Source organism: Manduca sexta, chromosome 21, assembly GCF_014839805.1.
Source record: "Manduca sexta isolate Smith_Timp_Sample1 chromosome 21, JHU_Msex_v1.0, whole genome shotgun sequence".
NCBI classification, from domain to species: Eukaryota; Metazoa; Arthropoda; class Insecta; order Lepidoptera; family Sphingidae; genus Manduca; species Manduca sexta.
The window spans coordinates 5,798,899-5,825,047 of record NC_051135.1 but is presented as its reverse complement, the minus strand read 5'-3'; the positions used below and the strand labels follow the sequence as shown (position 1 = coordinate 5,825,047).

At 32.0% G+C, this 26,149-nt stretch overlaps 2 protein-coding genes across 5 annotated transcripts in view; one reads left to right on the top strand and one right to left on the bottom strand.

The window, feature by feature from the left end:
• Positions 1 to 9,113: 9,113 nt before the first annotated feature.
• Positions 9,114 to 14,575, bottom strand: LOC119190015. Its single transcript, XM_037440998.1, has 2 exons — positions 14,061 to 14,575; positions 9,114 to 11,140 (listed from the first exon to the last, which is right to left on the bottom strand). Exons 1-2 carry the CDS (start codon positions 14,247 to 14,249, stop codon positions 11,000 to 11,002), a joined length of 330 nt encoding a protein of 109 aa, XP_037296895.1. The 5' UTR covers positions 14,250 to 14,575; the 3' UTR covers positions 9,114 to 10,999.
• Positions 14,576 to 14,960: 385 nt separating this feature from the next.
• Positions 14,961 to 26,149, top strand: part of LOC115445026 (netrin receptor DCC) — a 38,753-nt gene continuing 27,564 nt past the window's right edge. For 2 of the 4 annotated variants that reach the window (XM_037440997.1, XM_037440994.1), the window contains exon 1: positions 17,018 to 17,068. The gene's annotated coding sequence lies outside the window, so the exon portion shown is untranslated. Of the gene's footprint in view, positions 15,140 to 15,163; positions 15,505 to 17,017; positions 17,069 to 26,149 lie in introns of those variants that run through there. The other 2 variants (XM_037440995.1, XM_037440996.1) reach the window with 2 other exon arrangements.

The following is a 26,149-nucleotide window of genomic DNA, read 5'->3' as shown; positions in this document are numbered from 1 at the left end:
TTTAAAAGTACTTTATGCATAACTTACATAACAGAAATTCCATCAGACGACCGAAACCTTTCATATCTGTTCGTATAATATAACTATTAAATAGTTCCGATAAACCTACATTATATCAAGTCATTTATAAGGGGAAGTTCAACAAACTTTGATAGCTCCGGCACAATAACAGAGCTATGAATGGCTAAATATATCCTCACAAAGAAATAGGTTAATGACTCCTTTTGATACAAGTCGCCCTTCAATGGCCTTTGTAAAACTTATGAGGACGAGTCAATAGGAAATTTATCTGTTTTTTTCTGCAAATTCGAACAAGAAATAGATGACTGGTCTATAAAATGTTTTGAAAAGACATTCAGTTTTCAAGGGATTAAGGTTAGTGTAACAGTCTAGCTGTTGATTTATGATTATTGGAAAATTTTGGAAATACGCAGCAGCATGACATATTATAAACCGCTTTCAATCTCATTCTCAATCTTCAATTAGATTCCGTGAATGAACCATCAAAATAAGTAATTTGTGAGTATGTCGAAAATAAATGTACTGATTGGTCCATCTTTAAGATAGATCCTAAAAAAATATTGGTATCGTTTATTAAAATTGTTAGTTTTTGACAGAAGTTTTAAAGTATAGATGTATAATGATTTCTTATGTTTATGCGAATGTTAGACATTGAAATTAAACTGCTTTTCGGATTTTATCGCGGTTAAGGAGAAAACTAAAATATAAAAAATCGCGATAAAATCCGAAAAGTAGTTTAATTTCAGTATAGATGTAGGTATACTATGTGTAGTATTTAACCAGGCTTTGTGATTAAAACCCATAATTTTGCTGCAATGTATAATTATTGTAAACGCGCCGTGGTTCGGAGTAACGAAGGAATTTAAAGTAGAAAATTTTCACACAATTTGACTTCCCCGCCACGTACCCTAAACAAGAAAAATAATTCCATTACCGAAGCAATTTCCTTTTACTGCCCCCAACTTAACCTTAGTTGTAACGTTAAAGTACCTATACCAGTAACACTGTAGCTTTGAAAACTGGAAACTCTTCCGAATTTACCTTTAGCATCGCGAAAGACCTGACAAGCTTCTACTCAACATACATTGTCCCAGACTTGCATTCCATTTTGATCTTTATTGCTATAAAACTAAGATGCATTGGGGAGAAATTTTGAGTGCAATAGTTGCAAGGATATATTGGTAGGGGGGTATTATTGGAAATTCCTAAACGTTCGAAACGTTCGACTGATATTGAACGTAGACGATAGTTGGACTGCGATTGGAGGAAAGTCCTGTCTCGGACGTGCAAGCCTTTACATTATCTGATACTGTTTTCCGTAGAAGCAACTAAAATATAAGTATTCAAATAAGAAATTACCAAAACAAGCGTTCTGAATTTAAATTTTCCTCAAAAATGGGCGAGATTTTATACCACGATAAGAACGAAAATAGCTTCATAAGGAAGCGATTTAATATTCATAAGAAAAAGAAATAGGTTTACCGACTCGATTTGCGAGATATCGTGGCTGAGCACCTATAAACTACGGCTACTATAGCTAAGTAGAAACTCACATAAAACAAAGTGTCAGTTATTACATTAATAACGAAAGGGCTCGCAAAAACAGTACCCTTTTCCTTTATTCTCAACTTCCCGCTCCTAGCTGTGATGAAATACATAAGGTAAATATTCGAGCCGACGTTGTCCGCAGTTTTTATTCGGCTGATCCTTGTCGTGATACCTTTTTACAAATGCATGAGCGTGGAGCGGTGCCTTTTTCTGCGCTTTATTCGTCGGCGGGAAATATTTGACAGCTTGTATGGTTTTGTTGGCGAATTTTAAATTCTAGATACCATAGGCACGTAGCATGCATTTACTCATGTAGTTTTTGTTCGATGAAACTGTACGCTCTTGTGTGCTGCAAATTTTAGTCTGCAACATTTAATTTAGCTAAGTAGTTACTGTAAAACCATGGTTTTGGCGCTGTTTTAAATAGTAGTAAAAATTTGAGTTCCATCTTTCTGGGACATTTTAGGATAGATTGATCTTAAGTGGTGACCGTCTGTCAAAATCCACAATTCCAGATGTAGTACGGATAATCTTTGATCTAGCGATATCATTGTTCGAAAATTAAAAAAAAATTAAACACATCTTCACGGCTTTTGTACCCAAAGAGGTAGGCAAAGGCGCAACAGGCGCATCCACTTTCCACCGTGTATATTCCGTCCCAAGATGTGATAGGAAGCGAGCCTACCGCAATATCAGGCACAAATTCAAGACTCCAGACTTATACTTAATAGAAAATCCTAATATTACTTTTCCCGACCCGGAGATCGAGCCCGAGACCTCAGCACTGCAGTTGTACTAACCATTGTACCAACAATGGCAGTGCTGAGGCGTGACGTGTTCGTATCATAACACAACCACGTCACAAAGGCAGACGTGTTTGCTACGCAGTCGTACTACTTATATAAGATGTAAAGTCTACATAATAATAATTATTTCTTATGTTAACGCGAATGTTAGACATTGAAAATAAAAGTATTAAACGGATTTTTCCGCGGTTTTTATAGTATTATTTTCTCCCTAAATAATAATATAAAGAGAGAAAATAATAATATAAAAACCGCGAAAAAATCCGCTTAATACTTTTATTTTCAATGTCTACATAATAATATTATGGTTATGGGCTACACCTACACTCCTGGGCTCTCGTGGTTTGCCGGTAAATCTGACAGCTACATGACATTTACGTGTGTCACGGGATTATAACCTTATATACTACATAATAAGGTTATTTTTCCGTGACTCGCGTAATGTCATGTAGCTGTCAATGTTTGCCGCCAACATTCAAGATATGTCACTTAACTCAAATAACTTAAATTATATATCGATTTTATTTTACAAAATCAATTATTTCGTGAGAGGTGCTAATGGAACTATGAAATATAAACCCTTCCAAAACATAACCAAAACATGGCGTATGTAAACGCTAATATGCTTGAAGTGATTGACATAAGTTAAGGGGTTTCCCCAATACAACCGTATTGCAGGTTTCCACGTCAAGTAGGTGCATTCTCTTTAACCTGCACAAAGTATGAATAAGCAAACAAATAATTATTACATTTTAGCTGACTTCGCGAAATGGAGTGTCACGCATTTGATGTGTTGCACACATATGTGTTTATTCTGAAATAGTTGTGAGATATTGAGGTTATTACATAAATAAGTGATTAGTTTATTCTGGTAAATGCCGAGTAACGATATATACACGAAATCCGTGAAAAAAATATTGGGTATTCTAATTGTATGTGGTCACTGTCGTCTATGAACATTGAACACCTCCACTGCAAGAAGCATCATTTCATTTCACGCACATTGCGTAGGAGGAGAAATGAGAGTAGGGTACTTGGGGAATGTATTTTTTCGACCACAACATCTTCATCACCCTAAACTAAATTAGGTATATGATGTAGACACATAAATGAATGACGCAAAACTATTTCTGTCCACATTACCAACGCAGTTCCAAAGTGCATAAGCGGATAGGAATCGTGGTTAATGTTCACTAAATAGATAATGCCGGTAATGTCCAGACTACGTCAGCATTGCATAATGAGTCGGTCAATAATGGCATTGTGCTAGACGGACTTTAATCTCGCCGTTCGTGTTTACTGCACGTTTATGTACATAGTTCGTTGAAGCTCGTCATATTCGTAAACCCTTGTTTGAAATGTTTGTGTCCTTTCTGAGACGTCATTTAATATTGTAAATTTTATAAATTTCCAGTAAAACGCCCATATTAATAAGAAATAAATTTATTTTTGAAAAATTACACTTATAACAATTAGCAACGATGTCCACACTAGGCTATGCTTGTATCGTGAACATTAAACACAAAGTTTAATAGGACAAACCATATATCATCTAAATTGCAATAGTAGTACACAAATTTGAATAAAATTAAAAAAGAAAACAAAAAAATAAAAATAATGAATGCAACTAAATTTCGCTCTCAGATGCGGTATCAACTGAGACGCTGTCAAACGAAAGTCATCTTGAGATAGTTGCTGTTAAATAAAGCTTTATTAACAACACCTTAAATTATATTTCAAATCACAATATTTGACGAATTCTGATTGCTAACTTTTGTTAATGTCATAGCGTCGACTGCAAAGAACAAGCACTTAAATGATAAATTAAGCTGGAGTTATTATTTAATTCAATACATTAAAGGTCTACTTAAAATTTTACTCAAACGTGAGATTGATTTATTAATATGGCTCCAAGACTTCGCTCTTTTGAAAATAACCTATACCTACCTACAGCTAGTGCGTTGCTATATCCATAATCCTCAGTATATTAAAACACCAATATGTTTATCTTGAGAGGACTGAGTACACCTAAATCTGTAAGAAATATTCGAGTCATATAACCATTCTTTAGTGCGAAATTGAACTTTCGCCCTTTTTAATAAACAACAGTATTGTAGTTTACGTGTTAATCATAACCTAGCCAGAGTTGCTACGATAAAATAATTTGTAAAATAAAAATAAATACATTTGTTCGAAGTTTTACTTTGTTTTACGTAAATATTATTATTTTTATAACACGCTCCACCGCTTGTAGTTCTTAATTGGCGTTTTAATTACGTTTAAAAATGTTTCGTATGAGGTTCTTTTTTCGTTTTTTCGGTGTAGCGTTTTTAATTTGCAGAACATTTTGTAGTTTGTATAATTGGTTTCATATAAATGTATTGCGTATACATCCAGATTACTAGCTTAGACTTGGTCCATCTGAGAGGTGACCTTAGACAGCCAATGTACTCGTATATTACAAAATCCTTAGTGTTTGAGAGTTTTGAGTGGAGAGACTCGGTAGATTTTTGAGACGAGACAGTACCCATTGTAGTGACAAGAAAACTGCTAGAAAATTGTCCATCTATTTTCAGATATTAGTATCTACATTTACATGTTTAAAAACATACAGCCAGCACGAAAAATCTTTTTTTAAGCCAATGCGCTTGCTTATAACCTATGGAGATCAGAAAGAGATGCCCTTACTACCCTAACTTAAACATCCACTCTGTAGTTAGTTATATTACTTACTCTTCGACCCACGCTGTATAAATTTTTACGCAAAGAAAATTTCTTAACTGATACCTCGTTTCGGACAACATACTAAAGACAATAATGATCTCGAAACACAATAATATAATAATATCAGCCCTGTATTATATACTTGCCCACTGCTGAGCACGGGCCTCCTCTACTACTGAGAGGGATTAGGCCTTAGTCCACCACGCTGGCCTAGTGCGGATTGGTAGACTACACACACCTTCGAAATTCCTATAGAGAACTTCTCAGATGTGCAGGTTTCCTCACGATGTTTTCCTTCACCGTTAAAGCGAACGATAAATTCACAAAGAATACACACATGATTTTTAGAAAAGTCAGAGGTGTGTGCCCTTGGGATTTGAACCTGCGGACATTCGTCTGGCAGTCCGTTCCACACCCAACTAGGCTATCGCCGCTTTTAACACAATAAAAACTGTCTCTATTTCTCACCTTTGAATGTGGGTGTATTGTTATACATAGCTCACATTTATTCCCACTAAAGGTTGCCTCAATTTATTATGTGGGTCTTTGCCACAAAAACCGCACCATCGTAAGCGTTTCCTGTCCGAACAAAAGTGTTTCCACACTTTATTCTTGCCAGTTTTTGTTGTAGATTTATGACACGTGTGATACTTACATATTGGTTGAAAAACATCCAGCAATGTTATTGTTTAGTCTACGTGATATGTTTGTATGATAAAAAATATGTCTAACCGAAAGGCTGTTGTTTTGTATGAAGAGAATATGACATGACCGAAATAATGTTAATAATATAATAGACAAAGAGTAAATAATGGAAGAATACAAATGGAATGTCTGAAAGATGGCAAACGTGACAGAGAATGGATAGAAAGTCAATACTAAATTATTGAAATACAATTGTTACGGTAAGACTTATGTTCAATAGCATGAAGAATTATTTTACTTTATTGTAAATTCTTTATTGAATCTACATCTAAGCAAAAAAAAAAAAATACATTAGAGCCTTAGAACTGGTATAACAACAGGTCATAGAAATAAGCCTAATTATAACTTTACTGTACTTCTATACCCAGTAAATGTTAGTACAACACGTCATATAGATTTAGTTGAAGTTACGAAGCCCATTAGCTCCTTAATTACTCCTCATAAAGCAGTAACGAGACAACATAAATTCAAAGTACATGAATATTATCCTAATTTTAACGAATGGTGTTCTATTACTCACATTACACGTTTTCACGTGCCGCCATCTTAATTTATTGCTTAGTTTAATATTGGAAGCTAAAAATAGACCTTGGATTATTCTAGAACATTGCAGATTCGATTTATCTATTAATCAGTTAGTTCTAAGAATTTGTGTTCTAAGAACTGTGTGGTTAGTTCTTTATTTCCACCTCATTTATATTTTAAAATTAATTAAAAGAATTAAAGCGTATTTTCGAAGTAGTTTATTTAACAACGGTATTTTAACATAAGGAATTATTTCTAAACAACAAAAACACGTGACAAGATAATAATGTAAATATTCATTAATTAATATAGATGACATATGTTATTTTGTACAAAAGCGTGTAGACATGGCTTACTAGCTCTTTTATTATATATAGTTAGGGGGCCTTAAACCGTCTACGGGGGCATATCTATTCTTTTACAATTGCTAATGTATATTTATTATATGTACATATATGTAGGGGATTTTTTGACGCTTACCTATACTTATCAATGCAATTCAATTAGAAAGTGTGTAATTTCAAAAAGACTGACTTTATATAGTTACCACGTACAATTAATAGCGAGATTATATTATGAATAATAATTAGCTGAATAGATTATTACATATGGGGCATTCCACGTGAAGCGGGCACGAAAAAAAACTCGATGTCTCAGATTTTCGTAATATTTGATTATGTTATACCTGTATATGTCCTCGATCCAGATACAAAATATTATTAAAGTATAAAGCCTGGCAAGCGAGTTAAAAGGACTTTGAAGTTTTGACTGGCCGGCTGGTATACGCCACTTCGAATCCAATTATCAAGTTTTTAAATGTTACAATAAAATAAATAAAGCAATGAAATAAATACTTCATTTAATGAGCTTTTTTATTGTATTTTTGGAAATTCAAAATGTTTTTTTTTCTTTGAAAAAAATGTGTTTGAAAGTTTCAAACTTGAATTTCACAAAGTTGGCATATTTATTATTTTTTTTTCTAAAAATAGCTACTATTGTATAGATAATCCCTGCGAAGTTTCATAATGGGCTGAGAAGTAGTTTAGGAGCTAGACCGATTACAGTGCCGAAGCGCGGCGGTCGCCAGAAAGAGCGAAGTAGTAAAAACTTTCAATTAAACTAAATACTTTCGATTAGACTATTTCATCATGTTTTGCATCGCTCTAGCGATTCAATTACATCTAATTATAATATAAAAAATATATTTATATTACTGACGGTGCACAACAACATTTTAAAAAGATTTAATTGTATTAACTTGTTATATTTCAAACAGGATTGTGGTAAAGATGCAGAATTTCATTTTCATGCCACTTCACATGGCAGAAGGGCAATTTGACGGTCTCGGTGGTAACCTAAAACGCCTAGAGACACAGGCTAGTTTACATAACGCATCAAACAAAAGCCTTCACGATACCCGACCGCTTATACATATAGGCTAGAACATCAATGCCACAAACTCATATTTATTATTACTACTACTATTTATTATTATTATTCATATATATTTTAATGTTTCAAACTTGTATTTCACAAAGTTGGCATATTTATATAATAACTTTTTTCTACTAAAATAGCCAATATTGTATATAGTTTATCCTTGCCAAGTTTCAAATGTTGTTGTACACCGTCAGTAATATAAATATATTTTTTTATATTATAATCAGATGTAATTGAATCGTTAGAGCGATGCAAAACATGATAAAATAGTCTAATCGAAAGTATTTAGTTTAATTGAAATTTCGCTCTTTCTGGCGACCGCCGCGCTTCGGCACTGTAATCGGTCTAGCTCCTAAACTACTTCTCAGCCCATTATGAAACTTCGCAGGGATTATCTATACAATAGTAGCTATTTTTAGAAAAAAAATAAAAAAATAATAAATATGCCAACTTTGTGAAATTCAAGTTTGAAACTTTCAAACACATTTTTTTCAAAGAAAAAAAAATTTTGATTTTCCAAAAATACAATAAAAAGCTCATTAAATGAAGTATTTATTTCATTGCTTTATTTATTTTATTGTAACATTTAAAAACTTGATAATTGGATTCGAAGTGGCGTATACCAGCCGGCCAGTCAAAACTTCAAAGTCCTTTAACTCGCTTGCCAGGCTTTATACTTTAATAATATTTTGTATCTGGATCGAGGACATATACAGGTATAACATAATCAAATATTACGAAAATCTGAGACATCGAGTTTTTTTTCGTGCCCGCTTCACGTGGAATGCCCCATATGATATATTATCAAACCAACAGTATGCCTGCAGCTAGCTCTTTATGGAGTTTCAGCTCCCACCAAAAATTTACACTGAAGTTAGGCACATCACGCTACTTGCCACTTATGACTTTCTGAAAGATGCTGCGATACCATTTGTGACTAATATCAGGCTATCAATAGATTGAAGAAAGCTGCGTTGAACTGCACGAAGTTATCCGCAGTCGGATTGGACTGCAGTTATCGAACTGTATTTTGTGCGCTATGTTGATATAGCACTACGCCAGCCGATTTCATTAAAATATTATTCAGGAAATGAATAAAGAAATTATAAATAAAACTCATCCTTATTGTCAATAATAATCCCTATTATTTTGGATGTGATTGACAAATCTGGATGAAATATATTTGAAAAGAAGATGGTATAAGTACTTGGTGTACATTTCATTTTATCCTTTCCTGAATAACAATCTATAACTGCATGCAGTTCCTCGAGTTAATAACACTTATGCAGTTTTGATAGCACGATATTAATAAGTTTAGAGTTTAAAATATTGCGATACCTTCTACGTTAACAATTTCTTGTAATACAATTATCTTAGGTTAAATTTCACAATCAGACATTTTATTCATACACTACAGATTTATTGTAATACGCAGTATTACTCAATCAAATGGGCGTTTTTGTTTATAATTTTCATAAAGTTAACATCCTTCAACAGTTCAATTGTTTATGTATTAACATCAACTTAAGTCGTAAAATTAAACTACGCGGATATCCAAAAGTGTATTTGTGTCAAATGTATTTAGTTCAGTTCCGTTAAAGTTTGTTTTTCTCAACCCGCGATATGAAGACGTGACGAATGCTTGTTTACAAAATTTCGCTCGGACAATTCTCAAACAAAAACAATGATAGACGAAATAATTATTACTCAGTAATAGCATAGACTGATTGTTAACGATCATCTGATGTATTTGTAAATATTTTACTAGCAATACGTGACTATTATTTATGGTAAACTATATAAACTTAGATTCTTCAACTACTAAAAATATACTAAGATATAGTTTGAATGTTGGTAATATTATTGAGGTTCAAACATGGTACCAATAAATTGACGCGAGTGTAATTATTACCCGTATTCACAAACAATACTATGAGGACTCGCAGTGCGACCGAACGCACAGTATCGGCAATTTCATAGTTATCTTTGGCTTTGTTTAGCTTACATGTTCACGCGAATTTTAGATACCGAAATAAAAATATTTTTCGCATTTTATCGCGGTTTTAACGATAAAACCCGAAAAATAATTTTGTTTCAATGTTTGTTTAGCTTTGTTTATTTGACAGGCAACTGAATTAAATTTCTGTCTCAACATGCCAATGACTACCCTCGTATGCCTTTACACTTCAAAGACTGTCATACTATAAGCTTTATTAATCAGACTTATCATAGCATTGATGCGTACTTTACTAAGTAACGTTTGTGAATACGATAGTAAGTTTACCTCATCGAATAAATTAAATATTAGGTATCCAAGTTCATATAAATTACTTCATTTAATTTTTTTTCGATTTTAAAAGAAAATCACAGATCTACTTTTAATATTTTCTATAACACGTCTTAACTAAAAATTGTTATGAATTTTCACTAACTAATACATGAGATTAAATGAATGCGTAAATATATGGTTTGGTTTGTCTATATTATTCAAAATACACCCAACTTTATCAGTAAATATTAAACTAAAATAAAATTCATAACGCAACAATACAGTGGATGATTTCATACCTATTATTAAAATGTTATTGGCAACGTATATCGGGACAGACGGAAATGTGAACAATATAAGTAATGAAATACTTAGATACGTCGTGCATGACTACTAAAATACAATTGTAAATGGATTCACAATTCTATTTTACATTAAACCAATTTGCTACGAATATTTTTTGGTTATTTATTTTAATACTAACTTTTGCTCACGGCTCTGTCCGCGTGAAAAAGTTTTTCCAAAATAAAAGTATCATATGTCCTGTTTCAGACTATAAATTTATCCCTGCGCCAATATTTCGTTCAGCCGTTCTGGAGTGATGGAGTAACAAACTTCTACCAAAACTTTCGCATTTATAGTATTAGTATAGGTTAATAAAGATTAATATCATACAAAATATACATAGACGAATAACACTTAAAATGAGATTCTTATTAATAAAAATTATAGTTACAGTTTGGTATACTAGCAGATTTAGAAACGTAAGGTTTGTTTCAAGAATTGTATTGTCTTATCTTCTGTTTACCTATATTTTAATTCTTCCATACCTCTCGCTTACATAGACCAACAAAATAGCCAGCAAAAGAATATTTCTTTTTTCGTAGAGGCATCTCGGCTATATGATGAATCTCACACAATCGAATAACTAACAGCACCGGTGGATCAATATTTTTTATGACTAGACATATATTTCCACTTCGAAGTTGAGCGGATGATGCCTCTGGCTTTTCATTCTTACTGTGACGTACGAGTAACCCACTCCACCTTCGGTTATGTTCGCGCTGGCATGAGAGAAGTCGTTGTCTATTGCTGCCACGCCCTGGAAAGAAGATAGTAATGTATAAAGACGGTTTTACATAATCATTTTAATACTAGACATGTAATTAGCTTCTAGCAGCGTTATATAATCATCAAAATTATCCATATGACATGTCCATTGCTGAATATGGGCCTTCACCGAAAAATCTCAAAATGACCTGTTAAAAGTGGTCGGCATCCAGCGATTTTTTGCAACTTTAACCATTCGGTTAAACGTTAGATTGTTTATAACAAAATGTATATATTTTGGGATAGCAATGTTTTTCATAACAGTCGGTTTTTGTATATAACTATTTTTTGCTAGTTCCTTGTTTCACAAGTACCCTTGTTCCGTATTTAGCATTTAGCAATAAGCTATTAAATTTATTTCATCACAAGTTTATTAGCAGTAGACGCGACGTGGTAAGATGAGTCATAATTCACACGCTAATTAGAATATAACTAGTACAATACTATCCTTGAGCCGTCACCACGATTCCTTTCTACAATCGTTAAATTTAAAAGAAAACAGAAATAATGTATGGAAACAACATATAATAATAATTATATGAAACAACATATCCTAACAATATCTCTAACGCTAGATTAGCTCATTCAATTCAATTAACGATTGTAGAAAGGCATCTCGGCTACAGTCCCTTGTATTTTTATACATAAACTAGCGACCCGACCCGGTTTCACACGGATAGGGCTAATAATTATCCTTAGCCAAATTACTTCTGGTGGTTCGATTGCTACCAAACTTCACAGGATTAAGATTGAACTAATCTGAGGACTTGGCGTCGCGCAGACTTTATCAACTTGTTCAAAACATGCAACAACTGTTATTATCATAGAATTGTAGTGTTTTAGAAACAAATTCATATCTCTTGTCAGTTTTAAAGAATTTAAAGTAACCAATCTAGAAGCTAAGAGTCATGTGATCACTTTAATAACAGTATACCCACAAAATATCATTCCGCTAAGATAGTAAGGCTTTAACGCAGTTGTGTGTAATGTTCGAGGTAATCCAGGGTATATAACAGCAAGCAAGTCGGTTACTGAAATGATAACTATATAGTAGGATATGGTGGTTAGGGCTAGCATTTCTAGTGGTTTATTCACGAACATGCTGGCTTTCCATTTTTACATTCAAGCCATATTAGTTAAAAGAAATGTGAACAATTAATAAGTAAAGTAACGAAAGGGTGCTTTGTTTTTTATTATTTGTTGAATAATTAAATAGTCTATGACAAAGATTTAGGTTTAATCTGTAATCGTCAAAAGAATCTTATTCTTAATAAACGTGTCGTCAAATATATTATTATCCAACAGAAAATATCGAATCATGAAAAAAAAAACCTAAGGTTTTAAAATAATTTTAAACACTGATCATTGCTTTAAAATTGGAAGTTTCACTTGCAAAATGTATTAAAGCCAGTGATGATTCACAGTAAAATAAGACTGAGCGTGATAATAAAGTAATTAAAAAACAATTGCATAATAAAACGGTGAACGCCGCGACTCAATTGCGGAAACTAACTTAATTTCTTACTTACGAGTATAATAAACCTGATTATGTGCATTAATTGTAAGATTTTTTAAATAAGTAAGTTAAATATGACCACACACATTGCAGACTTCCGTCGGCAATGTGTTAAAGAGAAAACTACGTATTTAAACTAAGGCTTCCGTACTTAAACATATAATATCATTTACTTAGGATATATGAAATTTAGAATGTCAATTATGTTAGGTACGCCAACTAATTGCCTGCAGCGAATTACCTTTTAAGACCTAATTTAAAGTAAAACATGTCAGAAGACAGTTTGTAAAAAGTATGGCGAAGAGAAGTTAATTCAGACGTCGCTTACGTTAGAGAAATTGTAATGGTACCAGGTTCAATGAGTGACTACTGAGCAATCGGTCACCAAGGAAAAATTATGTCTCATGTAAACCCTATTAGCTTAAAATTTTGACCTATAACAATAATCAGGGAAATAATTTCCAGATTGCCACAATACGGCATCAAATATTGGCACGATGTAAACCAAGTATCAATATTGAAACATTCAATTTAATATATGAATGTATTGCTAAATCTTCATGTGTATGAAGTTACATAAACATAACGCAACAAAACTACGTAACCACTCAAAAATACGTTCGGTATGCCATTATGAAATAATAAAAAATGTGGTTCAACAACTTCGTTTCTTGTTGCAATGACGAGGAAATCTCGAAGTTTCGTTTGGAAAATTATAACATTATGTTACTGTAGCCTACATAATGACGTTGGTGTTTTGAGCCATTCCAAATATTGAGATCTAACATTAGAATGTAAATAAACATAGTATGAGACGTTCGTGATCTCATCCATGATTAAAATTGTATTTATAGGTTGCGATTATTTTTAATATCAAACGGGTGCTATGTATAATCTACGTAAGCATTATTTAAAGAACTTATGTCATATTCCCCATAGTAGGTAAACATCAAGTACCTGCTTATAAATAAATAAATTATACCCCAGAATTGTTTCATATAATGAACAACACCTATGGATTTTCAACTCTATATTATTATGTAGGCGATCATAACAAAAAATAGTTCTAAAACGATATACCTACAAATAAAATTGAAAAATATAACTTTCTACAAACAGAGTAATAAAATAATTATGTTCATTAAGTATACCCAATCAAAAACTTGCTTTGTTATTATTTCTAGACATAGTCAGAATATAATATTATGAAAGTTTTTAAAATTACCCTCATTTAAGATTTTAATACAATAAAAATAATTGAAATGTTATATTAACTACATAATTCTTGTTATTATATTTATGTATTTTAAATATTGTTATTACATTTTTGAATAATAAAATCGCCTGCAAATTCGATTCAATTAGGTATTTATTTTATTATTGCAGCGAAACATACCTTAATCATTCTTTTCTCAGGATCCGAGTACGACAAAGTTTTAATCCTCTTCTTGAAGGGTATTGCAAAGTCCTTCACTCTCTGGTGAAAGACCATTTTCCTGTGCACCGTGTCGCCAATGATCATGTCTTTACACTCGCACAAACAAAACACAATGACAAATATAATACACAGAGACACTAAACGCATTTCTATATCATTTCACATAGCGCGATGTCCAAGTTTGCAGCAACGCTGGTACACATCGAATGACTAAAGTAAGTAACCGACAAGCGATAACCTCAAAACGACACTAGCTATTTTGACCAAAACAACTTCAGATCACTCATGTCTGCTAATACTGGCGTTAATGATGACGATTTGTAAATGCCCTGTCTTTTGTTTAACTTTCTAATTTGGGTAAATATGTGCATTGTTTACGTGTACGTGGAGCGGAAACAATGGTCAATTGATTCGATTGTATTCTGTTTGCTATGTTTATATTATCATGTATGTAGTACCATGTATGAAATAATTTAAGGATGAGCAATGTGTGCACATATGTACATGTGTGCGTGGGCTAAGTACACATCTGGGAGTATTTGAACTTTAAAATAAAACTGTTATGGGGATTTTATTGCGGTTTTTATATTATAATTTTGTCCCGACGTTTCGGGGACTTTGCAACCTTCGCGTCTTCGTCTGCCCGTGACCACGAAGATTGCAAAGTCTTCGAAACATCGGGAGACAATTATAACATAAAAACCTCGATAAATTCCGCAGAATAGTTTTATTTTAATGTCTACCATTTGCGTAAACATTAGAAATCAATATTTTAATGTTACTAACATCTTCGAGCGAGAATTCACTACACCAAACTTGGTGTACCATATTGACTATAGACGAGGGTATTTGGATACTCATCCTTATTGGACTAACGAGTAGCGCGGCCGCTTGTGGTACAGCGATATTCAGAAGATCAAGACCTTTGTTCATTAGTGTGAACGTATACTCAATTAAAATAAAATACAGTCTGATATTCAAAATTACCACATAATAACGTCAAACGTGAAGCATTAACAAGAATAACAAGCACGCAGGTACTTAGTAAGTTTAATATCATTTAAGTTTTGAAAAGTGCTGACGCGATTTAAAACCCGGTTAACAATGTTGAAATGTACTTCTCATTTTCCTTAAAACAATGTGATTAATCTTCACGTCGCTCAATTGTCAAACTCGCCGGTGCCGCTGACGTATAAACGAATTGCAAAAAGAAACTCGGAACAATCCGAGACTTGAAACTTTTAATAGCTATTTTCACTCCTTAAACTTAAATAAGTTATGGAAACCTGCTTAAGTTGTAATTACTGTTGTCATTTGCTTGTTACCGTTCTGATAGTGATCAAGTACTTGTGATATAAAATTACAAGGCACTGACATCTGAGGTGTTAACGCTGCTAAAAAGGTATGGAATTTCAGCGATAATTATAGTTGAATAAAAGAGCATGGACCGCATTTTAACAGCCCACAGAATGATATCGTCAATTTATTTTTGTTTTATTTCTTGGAATTGATTATGACTTAATTCTTAATAGTAGCACAAATTAGATTCTTTAATATCTTTGTTTAAAATGTATTTTCTATTTTTAAAATGTAGGTTAGTTTTATATTATTGATTACATGTATTATTTTCATACAATGACTCATAGTTATTCTTTGTCTTTAATTAGGTCATCTGTACTCTGTACATTTACTACATTGAGGATAGTGTATTTCATGCTAAAATTAACTACCTACTTACCTATTAGCTCCTGTCATGAGGAATACTATCGTATTTCCACTTAAATGAGTTTCGTTAAACATAAAGATACAGATCTAGGCATAGATATAAAAACCTTTTACAATCTACAGTTCCTCGTCTAGATTTCTTGCATTCGTTTTCTTTTTCCACGTGCAGATTCCTTTTATCGATATACTTGGGGAACACTTACCTACATTTTTATTAAAATTAGATACCATAACTCAAACTCGAAAGCTGAATGATTTATGTATGAATTTCGAGCAATAACTGGAAAAGGGTTAATCGGTTTAATTTAGATTAATTGCTCAACGGACGCTCTCCCTTCCACGTGGGTGTGTAATTTCGGATACACCAGGAAGTTCATTGTTTTCATAAATCAAGCCAATTTATAAAAGCTTTTTGTAAAATAATAAACAGCGCCAAAATCTTTTAAATCTCATTGTTTATGTTATATAATGTGTTATTGTTATCGTGAATATTGAGTTTTATTTACGTAATAAAAGTTATGGTATGTTTTAAAATATAATGCGTTGTTTTAAGTTAATTCTAATATTCAGTTTGAATAAGGGTATGGACTCATACGTGATTATAATAATAATTGAATTTATTTTAAACTAGTTGATCCGACCGATCCGTTGTCAAATTTTTTTTTTTTTTTTTTTTTTTTTTTTTATTCATGATATCGGGTAAATAGGTACATTGGTCTTAAGTAATTACGATAGAGTTCGCCGACATCTGCTTTCGTAGCATATAAATGTTTGGAAAATAGATGCTTAGATCTAGATTAGAATTTAAGTAATAAGTTTAAAGCAAATACGTAACCTTTGGCAGAACAAATAAAATATATATGAATAGGTACACAGAATTATAAACTTAGTATATTTATAGCTTAAACAAAACAATAAACCTTCTTAATTTTAAGTATTAACAGGTTAATAAATATTAAGTTGTTAAGTAGGATAACAGTATCTCCAATAATATTCTTCTAGCAGTAACACATTATGTAGTAATAACAATGAGTGAATCTTGTAAATAATCTTGTATAGTGTAGTAACACTTTTCTATAAGTAATGTATGTAGCCTTGTTTTAAATGTTTGCATGTTTAGATTTTTTATGTTTTCAGGTACTTTATTAAATATTTTTATTGCCATACAGTATATACTCTTATGTTTTAAGGTGGTTCTGGAGACTTCAATACTTAAGAGATTGTCCTCTCTTAATTTGCAAGTACGTATTTGTGAGTTTATAATAAATAAATTAGGATTCGTTTTTACGAAAATGGCAACTTCATATATATAAAGGGATGCTAAAGTTAAAAGTTTATGTGACTTAAAGTATGGCACACAGCTATCTTTTGACTTAATGCCGCAAATTGCGCGTATGCATCTTTTTTGTGCCACAAAAACGGATTTATAATCACTGGAATTACCCCAAAATATTATACCGAAACGTAAGTTACTAACGACATATCCGTGATATGCAGTCAGAACTGCCTTTTTATCTACTATTTTGGAAAGTTGATGAAGGGCATATGAATACTTGTGTAGTTTTTTGCATAACATTTGAGTATGTTTTTTCCATGTTAATCTGTTGTCTATGTGTACTCCTAAAAACTTAGTATTGTCAGTGTCCCTTATAATATGCTCCTGATATTTAATTTTGATGTCATTACTTTTTTTGGCTTTTTGAGAAAAATGCATGACTGTAGTTTTCTCCAAATTAACTTTAAGTTGATTATTTTCTAGCCATGTAATAATCTGATTTAGAGCATTATTTATTTCTGTTTCATATGTTGAGTAGTTCATACATTTTATTGTTATTGTACTGTCATCTGCAAAGAGGCTTATAGGATAAGTTACATTTAATGGCAAATCGTTAATATATATTAAAAATAAAAGTGGCCCAAGGACACTTCCTTGTGGTATACCACATGTAATTTTTCGTGAATTAGACGCATATGTCTTTTCTAGTTTAGAAATTGAACAGATTTTTGTTATTTCGCTATGTTGAGTTCTATTGCTTAAATAAGACGATATAAGCTGTAATGCATTACCTCGTATGCCATAAGCTTCCAATTTATGTAGAAGAATCTGATGATTGACAAAGTCGAATGCTTTTGTCATATCCATGAATATCGAGCATACAGGGATTCTTTTGTCTACGTTATCTACTATAATTTTAAAAAGTCAAAATGGCCCTATCAATGTTTTATTTTTTCTAAAACCTTTTTGTTCTTCACAAAGAATATTGAATTTCTCGAAAAAGCAATAAAATGAATTATAAATTACCTTCTCGAATATTTTAGAAAAGACTGATAAATGAGCAATAGGTCTATAATTTTTCATTATCTGTTTATCTTCTTTTTTATGCAAGGGTTTTATTATTAAGTGCTTTAATTTATACGGGAATACTCCGTTAAGTATACAAAGGTTAATAATGTGACTAAGAGGAGCAGCTATTGTTAGAGAAACACTTTTAATTATTTTTGTTGATACTTTATCTGGACCAGTACTATTTTTATTTTTTAAATTACTTATAATATTTATTATATCTGAGGAAACTACAGGCGGTATAAAAATAGATGAGTCATTTCTTTTGATTTTATTGTTTGTATACGATTTCATAGTCTGCTGTGTATTAGTTTGATCTATGAAAAAATCATTAAAAGCTGTGGCGATTTTTATAGGGTTTGTAATATTCTCCTTTTCATGTATGAGATTTGATATGGATTGTTGAGGTAAATTATATTTGTTTCTATTTATAATGTTCCATGTCGTTTTAGATTTATTTTTGGAAGATAAAATTGAATGATTGTTTTGAGCCAATTGAGTGAGTTTAATTATTTTTTTAAGTCTGGTGGTATAGCTCTTTAGGAGATATTTACTATCCTCGCTTTTATTAAGCCTGTATTCCCATAGAAGATCTCTTTTCGCTTTGCACATTTCTTTATACCTGGTGTTATCCATCTTGGATTTTTCCGCAAACTAATTGTTTTTATTACATATGGAAAACAAAGATTGTAAAATAGTAGGAAAATATGTATGAATGCGTTATAAGCGTTGTTAGGGTCATTAGTGTTGTATATATCAGAGAAGGAGAGGCTAGAGATACATGATTTAAATTTATGAATATTTTCCTTACTGTAATCACGTCTTTTTACTCGCCAATAGTTATATTTGAAAGTTTGCTTTACTGGATATGTTAAAAGTTGCGCAGTGTGATCAGATAGACCGAGGTCTAAAATATCACAAGTACTATTCCTAGTTTTATTGTGAGCAAAATTGTCTAGACATGTTTGACTTATTAATCTTGTTGGACTATTAAGTTGTAGTTTTAAATTAAATTCTAACAAAAAATTTTCAAAATCCGAAGTCTTTTTGTTCCTGTTTAAAATGTTAATGTTAAAATCACCACATATGATTATATTTTTATTAGTTAAATTTATTATTTTTGTTAGTATGTAATGTAATTTCTCATAGAAAATATTGAACATTACTGAGTTGTTATGGGGAATACGATAAACACAGAGAATTACCAATTTATGTACAATTAGTTCAATAGCACAACACTCTATTACTCCTGTCATTGATGTTTTTGTAACTTCTTGCAGATCTTTGTATTGATGACTATTATTTTTTATCATTATACATGTGCCACCCCTATTCTTGTCTCTTGCATAGCAGGAGGCTATATGATAGTTTTTGATGTACAGTATATGTTCATGGCCCTGTTTGATGTTGTGCTCTGTTATACAAATAATATCAACATTTTTTTGCTTTGAAGACAAATCATCAAGGTGTAAATTTAACATATCTGACTTAGTTATTAATCCTGTTATATTTTGATGAAGTATTTTAATGGAATTATATACGAAATAACTGTTCTTGTTGATTACAATTATTGTGATCTAATTCTATAATATTATCGTTGGATTTTTCAGGTTTAGGGTCGTGTTGATAGTAGTGTATTCTGTAATAGTTTATGTCTTGTATTAATAATTCGATATTTTTAAAAATGTCCATCATGCCTCGGTTATTTATCTTACCATGTAGTTCAGAAAACATTGTAGAGTTATAATTAAGATTTAAATTAGAGTCGACAATATATGCATATTCATACTTTAAGTTATCTGAATATAATAGGTTATTAAAATATTCTATTCTTTTGTTATATAAATTACAATAATTTTTGCATTTATAGGTTGGAACACATATAATAATATTTGTATGTTTATACTTCAGTAATGTTTCGCGTAAAATAGACACTATGTTATTATAATCCTTAAATGTGATGAAGTCTGCTTCACCAATCAACAACACGCAGTAGTCCTTTTCTGAGTAATTCTTGAGTTGGCATTCTATGTTTCGAATTAAGTCACAAATTCCAGTGTTCGGTTTTATATAGTGGCAGAAATTAAATGTATCTTGAAAAGTGTCTTCTGTAATTTGAGTTATTTTATTCCTTTTGTTACTGCTTATAATACACATTTCATTTTTTTCGGTATTTTTAAGGATTTTCGAACTATTAAGGTGTTGTGTTTGTTCAATGTGAGGAATATCTAACTGATTCTGTTTTTGCGAAGATTCTAAATTATTGTTATGCGATAAATTTTCACTACATCTTGTTTGTTTCTTGCTGTTTGTTGTAATAATCTTTTTTAGTTTATTATTCTGTTGATGCGTAGAACAGGGAGTATCTTTATTTTTTATTAATAATTCGTTTTCTTTTTTTAATTCATCATTAATTTCTCTTAGTTTAATATTCTCGGAACTTAATATTTGTATTTCTTCTTGAGCATCATGTAATTGTAGTGAGAGAGCCTTAATCTTTTCGGTTAAAATTGATAATTGTCCATTATCGCTTTCATCTTCATCAGAAATGACTGAATTAGAAGCAGTGGTGCCATCTAGTGTATTGGTAATCATACTATCATTAGAATATGATCTTGATCGCCTGCGACGAAACGTAATATTCTCTAAGAAATTCATCGTTTGTAATTGAAATAATTTTAGTCCATGCAGTATTTCTTTTTTAAGAAAAAAAATATAAAAATAAAGCAAAAACTAATCTCAAAAACGGCCAGTCACTTCCAATTGGATTTGAACACCTGCCGCATAACTTTGCAGCCCTGTGACGGTCGACGGCTATGATATGTTCACCGCGTATTTTGACGAAATTATGTACCTATATTTATTTATTTTCTATCAATTGTTGACCGTTGCACTTTACTAATTTAAATATTGTTTACACTTTTTATAACGTTTTTTTTTTTGCAATGTTTCTTTAGTTTAACAATTTAATTTGTTAATAAACACTGTACCTTTGCTTTACATTAGTATTATTTATCATGCTATTTTATATTCACTGTAGAATATTATTATGGATGAAATTATTACGTTATTCACTGAGTTTTTTTTTTTATTGTTAAATACACTGTAAATACTTTATATTAAATCTGGATAACACTACCACATAAGAAATATAGTACATTTCACACGTTCATCACTTCAGAAGAACAATTACTGTAATATTTCTATTTTTAATAATTTAATTCCTCGCATGATCGACGGTTAAACAACAGCTCCCGTCTTAACTATGAATTTGCAGCGCGTATTCTGTCAATCGCCGACAGTTATTTCAAACAATTAACAGTTATATAAAATTAATATTTTCGTTAAGTTTTCTTAAATTTTCTAATTTTCCGAGCAACTTTTTGAATTTTTTCTTTCATAAGAACTTTCTCCTGACAATAACAAACACAACAAAAAAAAATTGTGAAATCGGTCCAGCCGTTCACGCGTGATGGCCTGACCAAGGGAAATAGGGATTCATTTTTATATATGTATATAGATCTGTAAAATGTTATATATTATTTAGATTCCGTCAATATTAACTATGCCACCCCTTCGGAAAACAATTCTCACCATAAACACAACAGGCTAGAAACTCTAGTGTTGCGCTTTTCAAAATCAGTTTAAGGTATGAAGTACAGTGCATGATACAGATTTTGTTTTTGTTAAAGCAGCTCATTGTATTTGTATTGCAACAGTACATTTCATTTATATTGTAATATGACTTATATGCTTTCTCGTTTTTAAATAACTGATTAATAGAACATTGCCCTTAAGCGATCACTATATGTTCGATCTGGGGTCACTTCAATAAAAGCTGTTGGTATGATTGTTTATGGATTGATAAGTAGAATTAGAAAGCAGTTGGCAACGCCTTATTCGTCTGATTGTACTCTAATAGTCACCTTAGAAGCCATTCGTCCGATTTTTGTAAAGTTATTAATTCTGATACTTATCTTTTATTAAGGGATGTTACGTCTTCAAGATTGGTTAAAATTAAAAAAAAAAAATTATCCGTTAATATAAAATCAATATAAAGTATAATCTAATATATATGTGTCAAGTTTTGACCTTCTTTAATCTCTATTCGTAATAGTTTTCCAAATAATAAAAGTAAACGTTAAATGTTCTCAAAATTTAAAGTGGAATAAAAATATCTCCTAACAAAGAGCATCCTTTGTCTAAAAGACATCGCTCCAGACTATTTCCTAAGCCGGGATTTATCCTGGATTCTTGCTCTCGCTCCTTTTGCTATCAATAGACAATATAAATTTACCTCCTCGTTTCTACCTTTTATAAAGATCTCTTTGATTCGTATATTTTTGTTGCACAGTTTTGATTTTTATTTGATTAATAAGAAATAAGTAATTGTGGTTTTCCTATCTATGTTTTTTTCATCATTAGGGAGATCTTGCGCAATTTGAATAAATTTTGCTTTATTCAAATTGAGCAAGTATTATCTCAAAGTATAAACTACATAGTCACTATTTTATTTATTTGTAGTACTCAAAATTAAAGAAATATATGAGATTAGATTTGTAGAAACATGCAAGATACTATAATTAGTTTGACAGATTTATATATACATTTTATTTATATGGTTACAGCAAAGTGACTCCACTGCACCTGATGGTAAGTGGAGTGGGGAGCAATAGAATGTCGACTGACGAAAGATGATTACCCTTCAACAGTCGACAAAATTATGCTGGTCTGTTGGAACCGGATACACAGGCTGATTCCGAAACGCGACATACTTAAGTGGATCACTATGAAGGATTTTAACACCTTGTGTACGGTGTCTCGGCGGATATAAAATATTTCGTACCACCAGCATTATATTTCATTGGAAACCAACGTAAAAACGCCTTTATCCGCTCAATATTTATATTTAAAATATCCATACAGAACCAAACCATGCGAATAAAAGCAATATTAAGGTAGGACGTCATCGCAGATAGCGCCGGGAAAATCCGAACTCAAATCACAAAATCCCCGCTGTAAATAAAGAGGGTTGGACGTTACCTAGTGGCGATTCTTTTTTCATCGTGACCTGATACATCACCTAGATAAAGAGTGGCTGTGTGGACCTTTTTCAATAGTTTGTCTATTTGTCTTTATACTGTAGGATTAGGGAAAATTGCGGGCGAAACTGTACAAAAAGTTCTTATATCAAATCTCTTTCTTGCAAGTTTTGAATTTGGAAGGTAGGTGGCAGTTACTAGTGATAGATCTCTCGTATGTGAGAGCCTGTCTGGGTAGTGTGTAGTTACTGTTGTGTTCCAGTTTGAAGGATATTGTAGGCAGTGTATCATAATAAGACTTAACATCTCATGTTTGACGATAACGGGCGCAGTGGAATACCAAGCAATAGTTTGTAATTTAAGGTGTTGGATGGTATTTCTACTGTTTATTGGCTGTCGTATTGCTTGCCATCAGGCGAACGGTAAGCTAGTCTCGTCATTCAAGGCATTAAAAAAAAAGTTAGGTAAAGTGTCTGAAAAAATAAATGGAAATACTTTAAATATCGCCTGGAGTGTATTGACAATGCATGGGAGTTCGATCGTAAGATTACCTAATGATATTCATCTCGACGGAAAATCGTTTCCTTTATCCCTACACGTGGCGCGTTTACCAAAATTTTGCGAGCGGGCCGTAGGGCGTTGCCATGGCAACCAGACGGAGGCTCATGTGGGCTCCAAAACTTTAAATTGTATTACCACTGTGCCAAACGCAAATATCCCTGCAGGCTTGCAGCCCTCGAGCTGTATCAGTCTTTCATCTTTGCAGCAAATTTCATTTATTATAAGAACAGATTTTTGTTTTACTTATAATAATGAATAAATAGTTTATGCGTTTTAGTTTTAATGTTTCAGTATTACAACATTTTAATAAGAATGTTTTTAGTCATATCGATACAGTTTGTGATGATGATGCCATTGCAAGTTGCCTACGAGTTAGGACTTAGACCAGTCGCCTAGTAGGTAAATACTAATTATAAAATAAAGAGTACACCTTTTTAAACAAACGTTAGTAGTCACGTGAAACAAGACGAATATTTATAATATTCATAATTAAATTTCATATCATTTTGAGTTGTGCATATCTATAAAATGGACATTACAAAGAAGTATCAACATTTCCTTTAAAATGTCCAGCAAAAAGTAATTAATAATTCAAAAACATTAAACTGCGAGTTAGTGCTCCTCCATCAAGAATTACAATGGCTAATGCGATCAATTTATTCGACAAGACCCTTTTTAATCCCGATGAAATGGAATTATACGAGAAAACGCTCCGAGGCGAAAATCCGATATCACTCGAAATGTAACGAAAATACAGAATGTATTTTTTCCTCGAGTGTCTTGACTCTAAGGCGCTTGAGTTCCTATAAACAAGGCCATTATTATCTAAAGTATGGTCGTAGATTGCGTTAATGTCCTTCGTTGTGATCGTGTGAGGGTAGGATGAAAATGTAGACGAATTTATCCGTGATTATCCATTACAAATCATGTTATGCTAATCATTATTACTAAAGAAATATGCGACATATACGCAGGATCTGAATATTTGTTAAATATTAGATAAGAGTATATTGTTCATAATGGTCATAGCAAAATCATCCCTACTATGATCATTCTGCTGTATAAGCAGACACAATTAATATATTAGTAACCTAAAGTAGAAGTTCTAAGTATCTATTGTTCAAATATATTACGATTCCAGTGGCCTGGCACAATTTCTGAACCCAAAAAAAATTGCAATACACTGGTATAATTTTAATTAAAGATAGCTTTTATATTATAATGAAACTTATAAAATCATTATAATCATCAGCCACATACAGTTCACTGCAGAACATACGCTTCCCAAAAAGATTTCCAGACGGACCTTAAATAAAATAAATGTGTATTAAATAAATATTTACATATTTTATACAATCATAAAATATGTAAAACCTAATCGCAATATTTAAAGATACTTCTATTAGTAAAGATGCAAAATTCACATAAGCTACCTTTAAACTATTTAATTTAAACGTGGCCATGCATACTCGTGCACTGTGGCCAGCGAAAACTACACGTTCCTTCTTTATGAATGGGTGACCCTTGTGGCAAGAATCTAAAGACCGTCCATGCATTAGAGGCTAGGAGACGGCAAACCACTTTAGAAGGTATATGGGTACTTAAAAATCTTTAATGAGACAACTTGATAAGCTTGTCTTTTGTGTACCTACTTTAAAAGGAATTAATTGTTGCTTCTGATTTCACATCAAGATTTTATTCATGTTATTAGAATTACGTGTATTTGTTGCTTACATACACCTTTAATCCATAATTTCTATATAGTATATATAAAGTTAATAATAATACAGGTCTGCCAATTTCTTTAAAAACATCGCATCACCAATCCGCGTGACCATTGTTCTCTAAAATAAAAGGCATAATTCAGCGTTTCTTTCATAGTAATATGTAAATCTAATTGCTCAATTAAGTTGTACAAAATGCGCAATTACTGTAATCGGTCTTGGCCTTAACTATCGGTGGGCAAACGAAACCGCATGCATCCGGGCATAACGCAAGGGTAATTGCTGCGCGCAAATCGATAGACGGATATCCGTGCGGGTCCGGGCAAGCACTAATTGGAGAACGATAGTATTGAGATTGAGCAAGTATCGATAATTTTTGCGATACCCAATAAATCGATACTAGAAATTAAAATATTGTAGCACCAACGGAAAGTCGATAATTTGCTTGATACTCCACACATTTCTAGAAAAACAGGATAGGAAACATTTTATTTTTCAAAACATTTTTATGCCTATTTTAAAAGCATGCTATGCCGAGTATGGTACAATTTCGATACTTCAGACTCTATTGCTTCGACTTGTATCGATATCGAGGCATCTAATACTAAATCACTGCTTAGCATCGATGCTTGGGGTCGGTACTTCGTACTC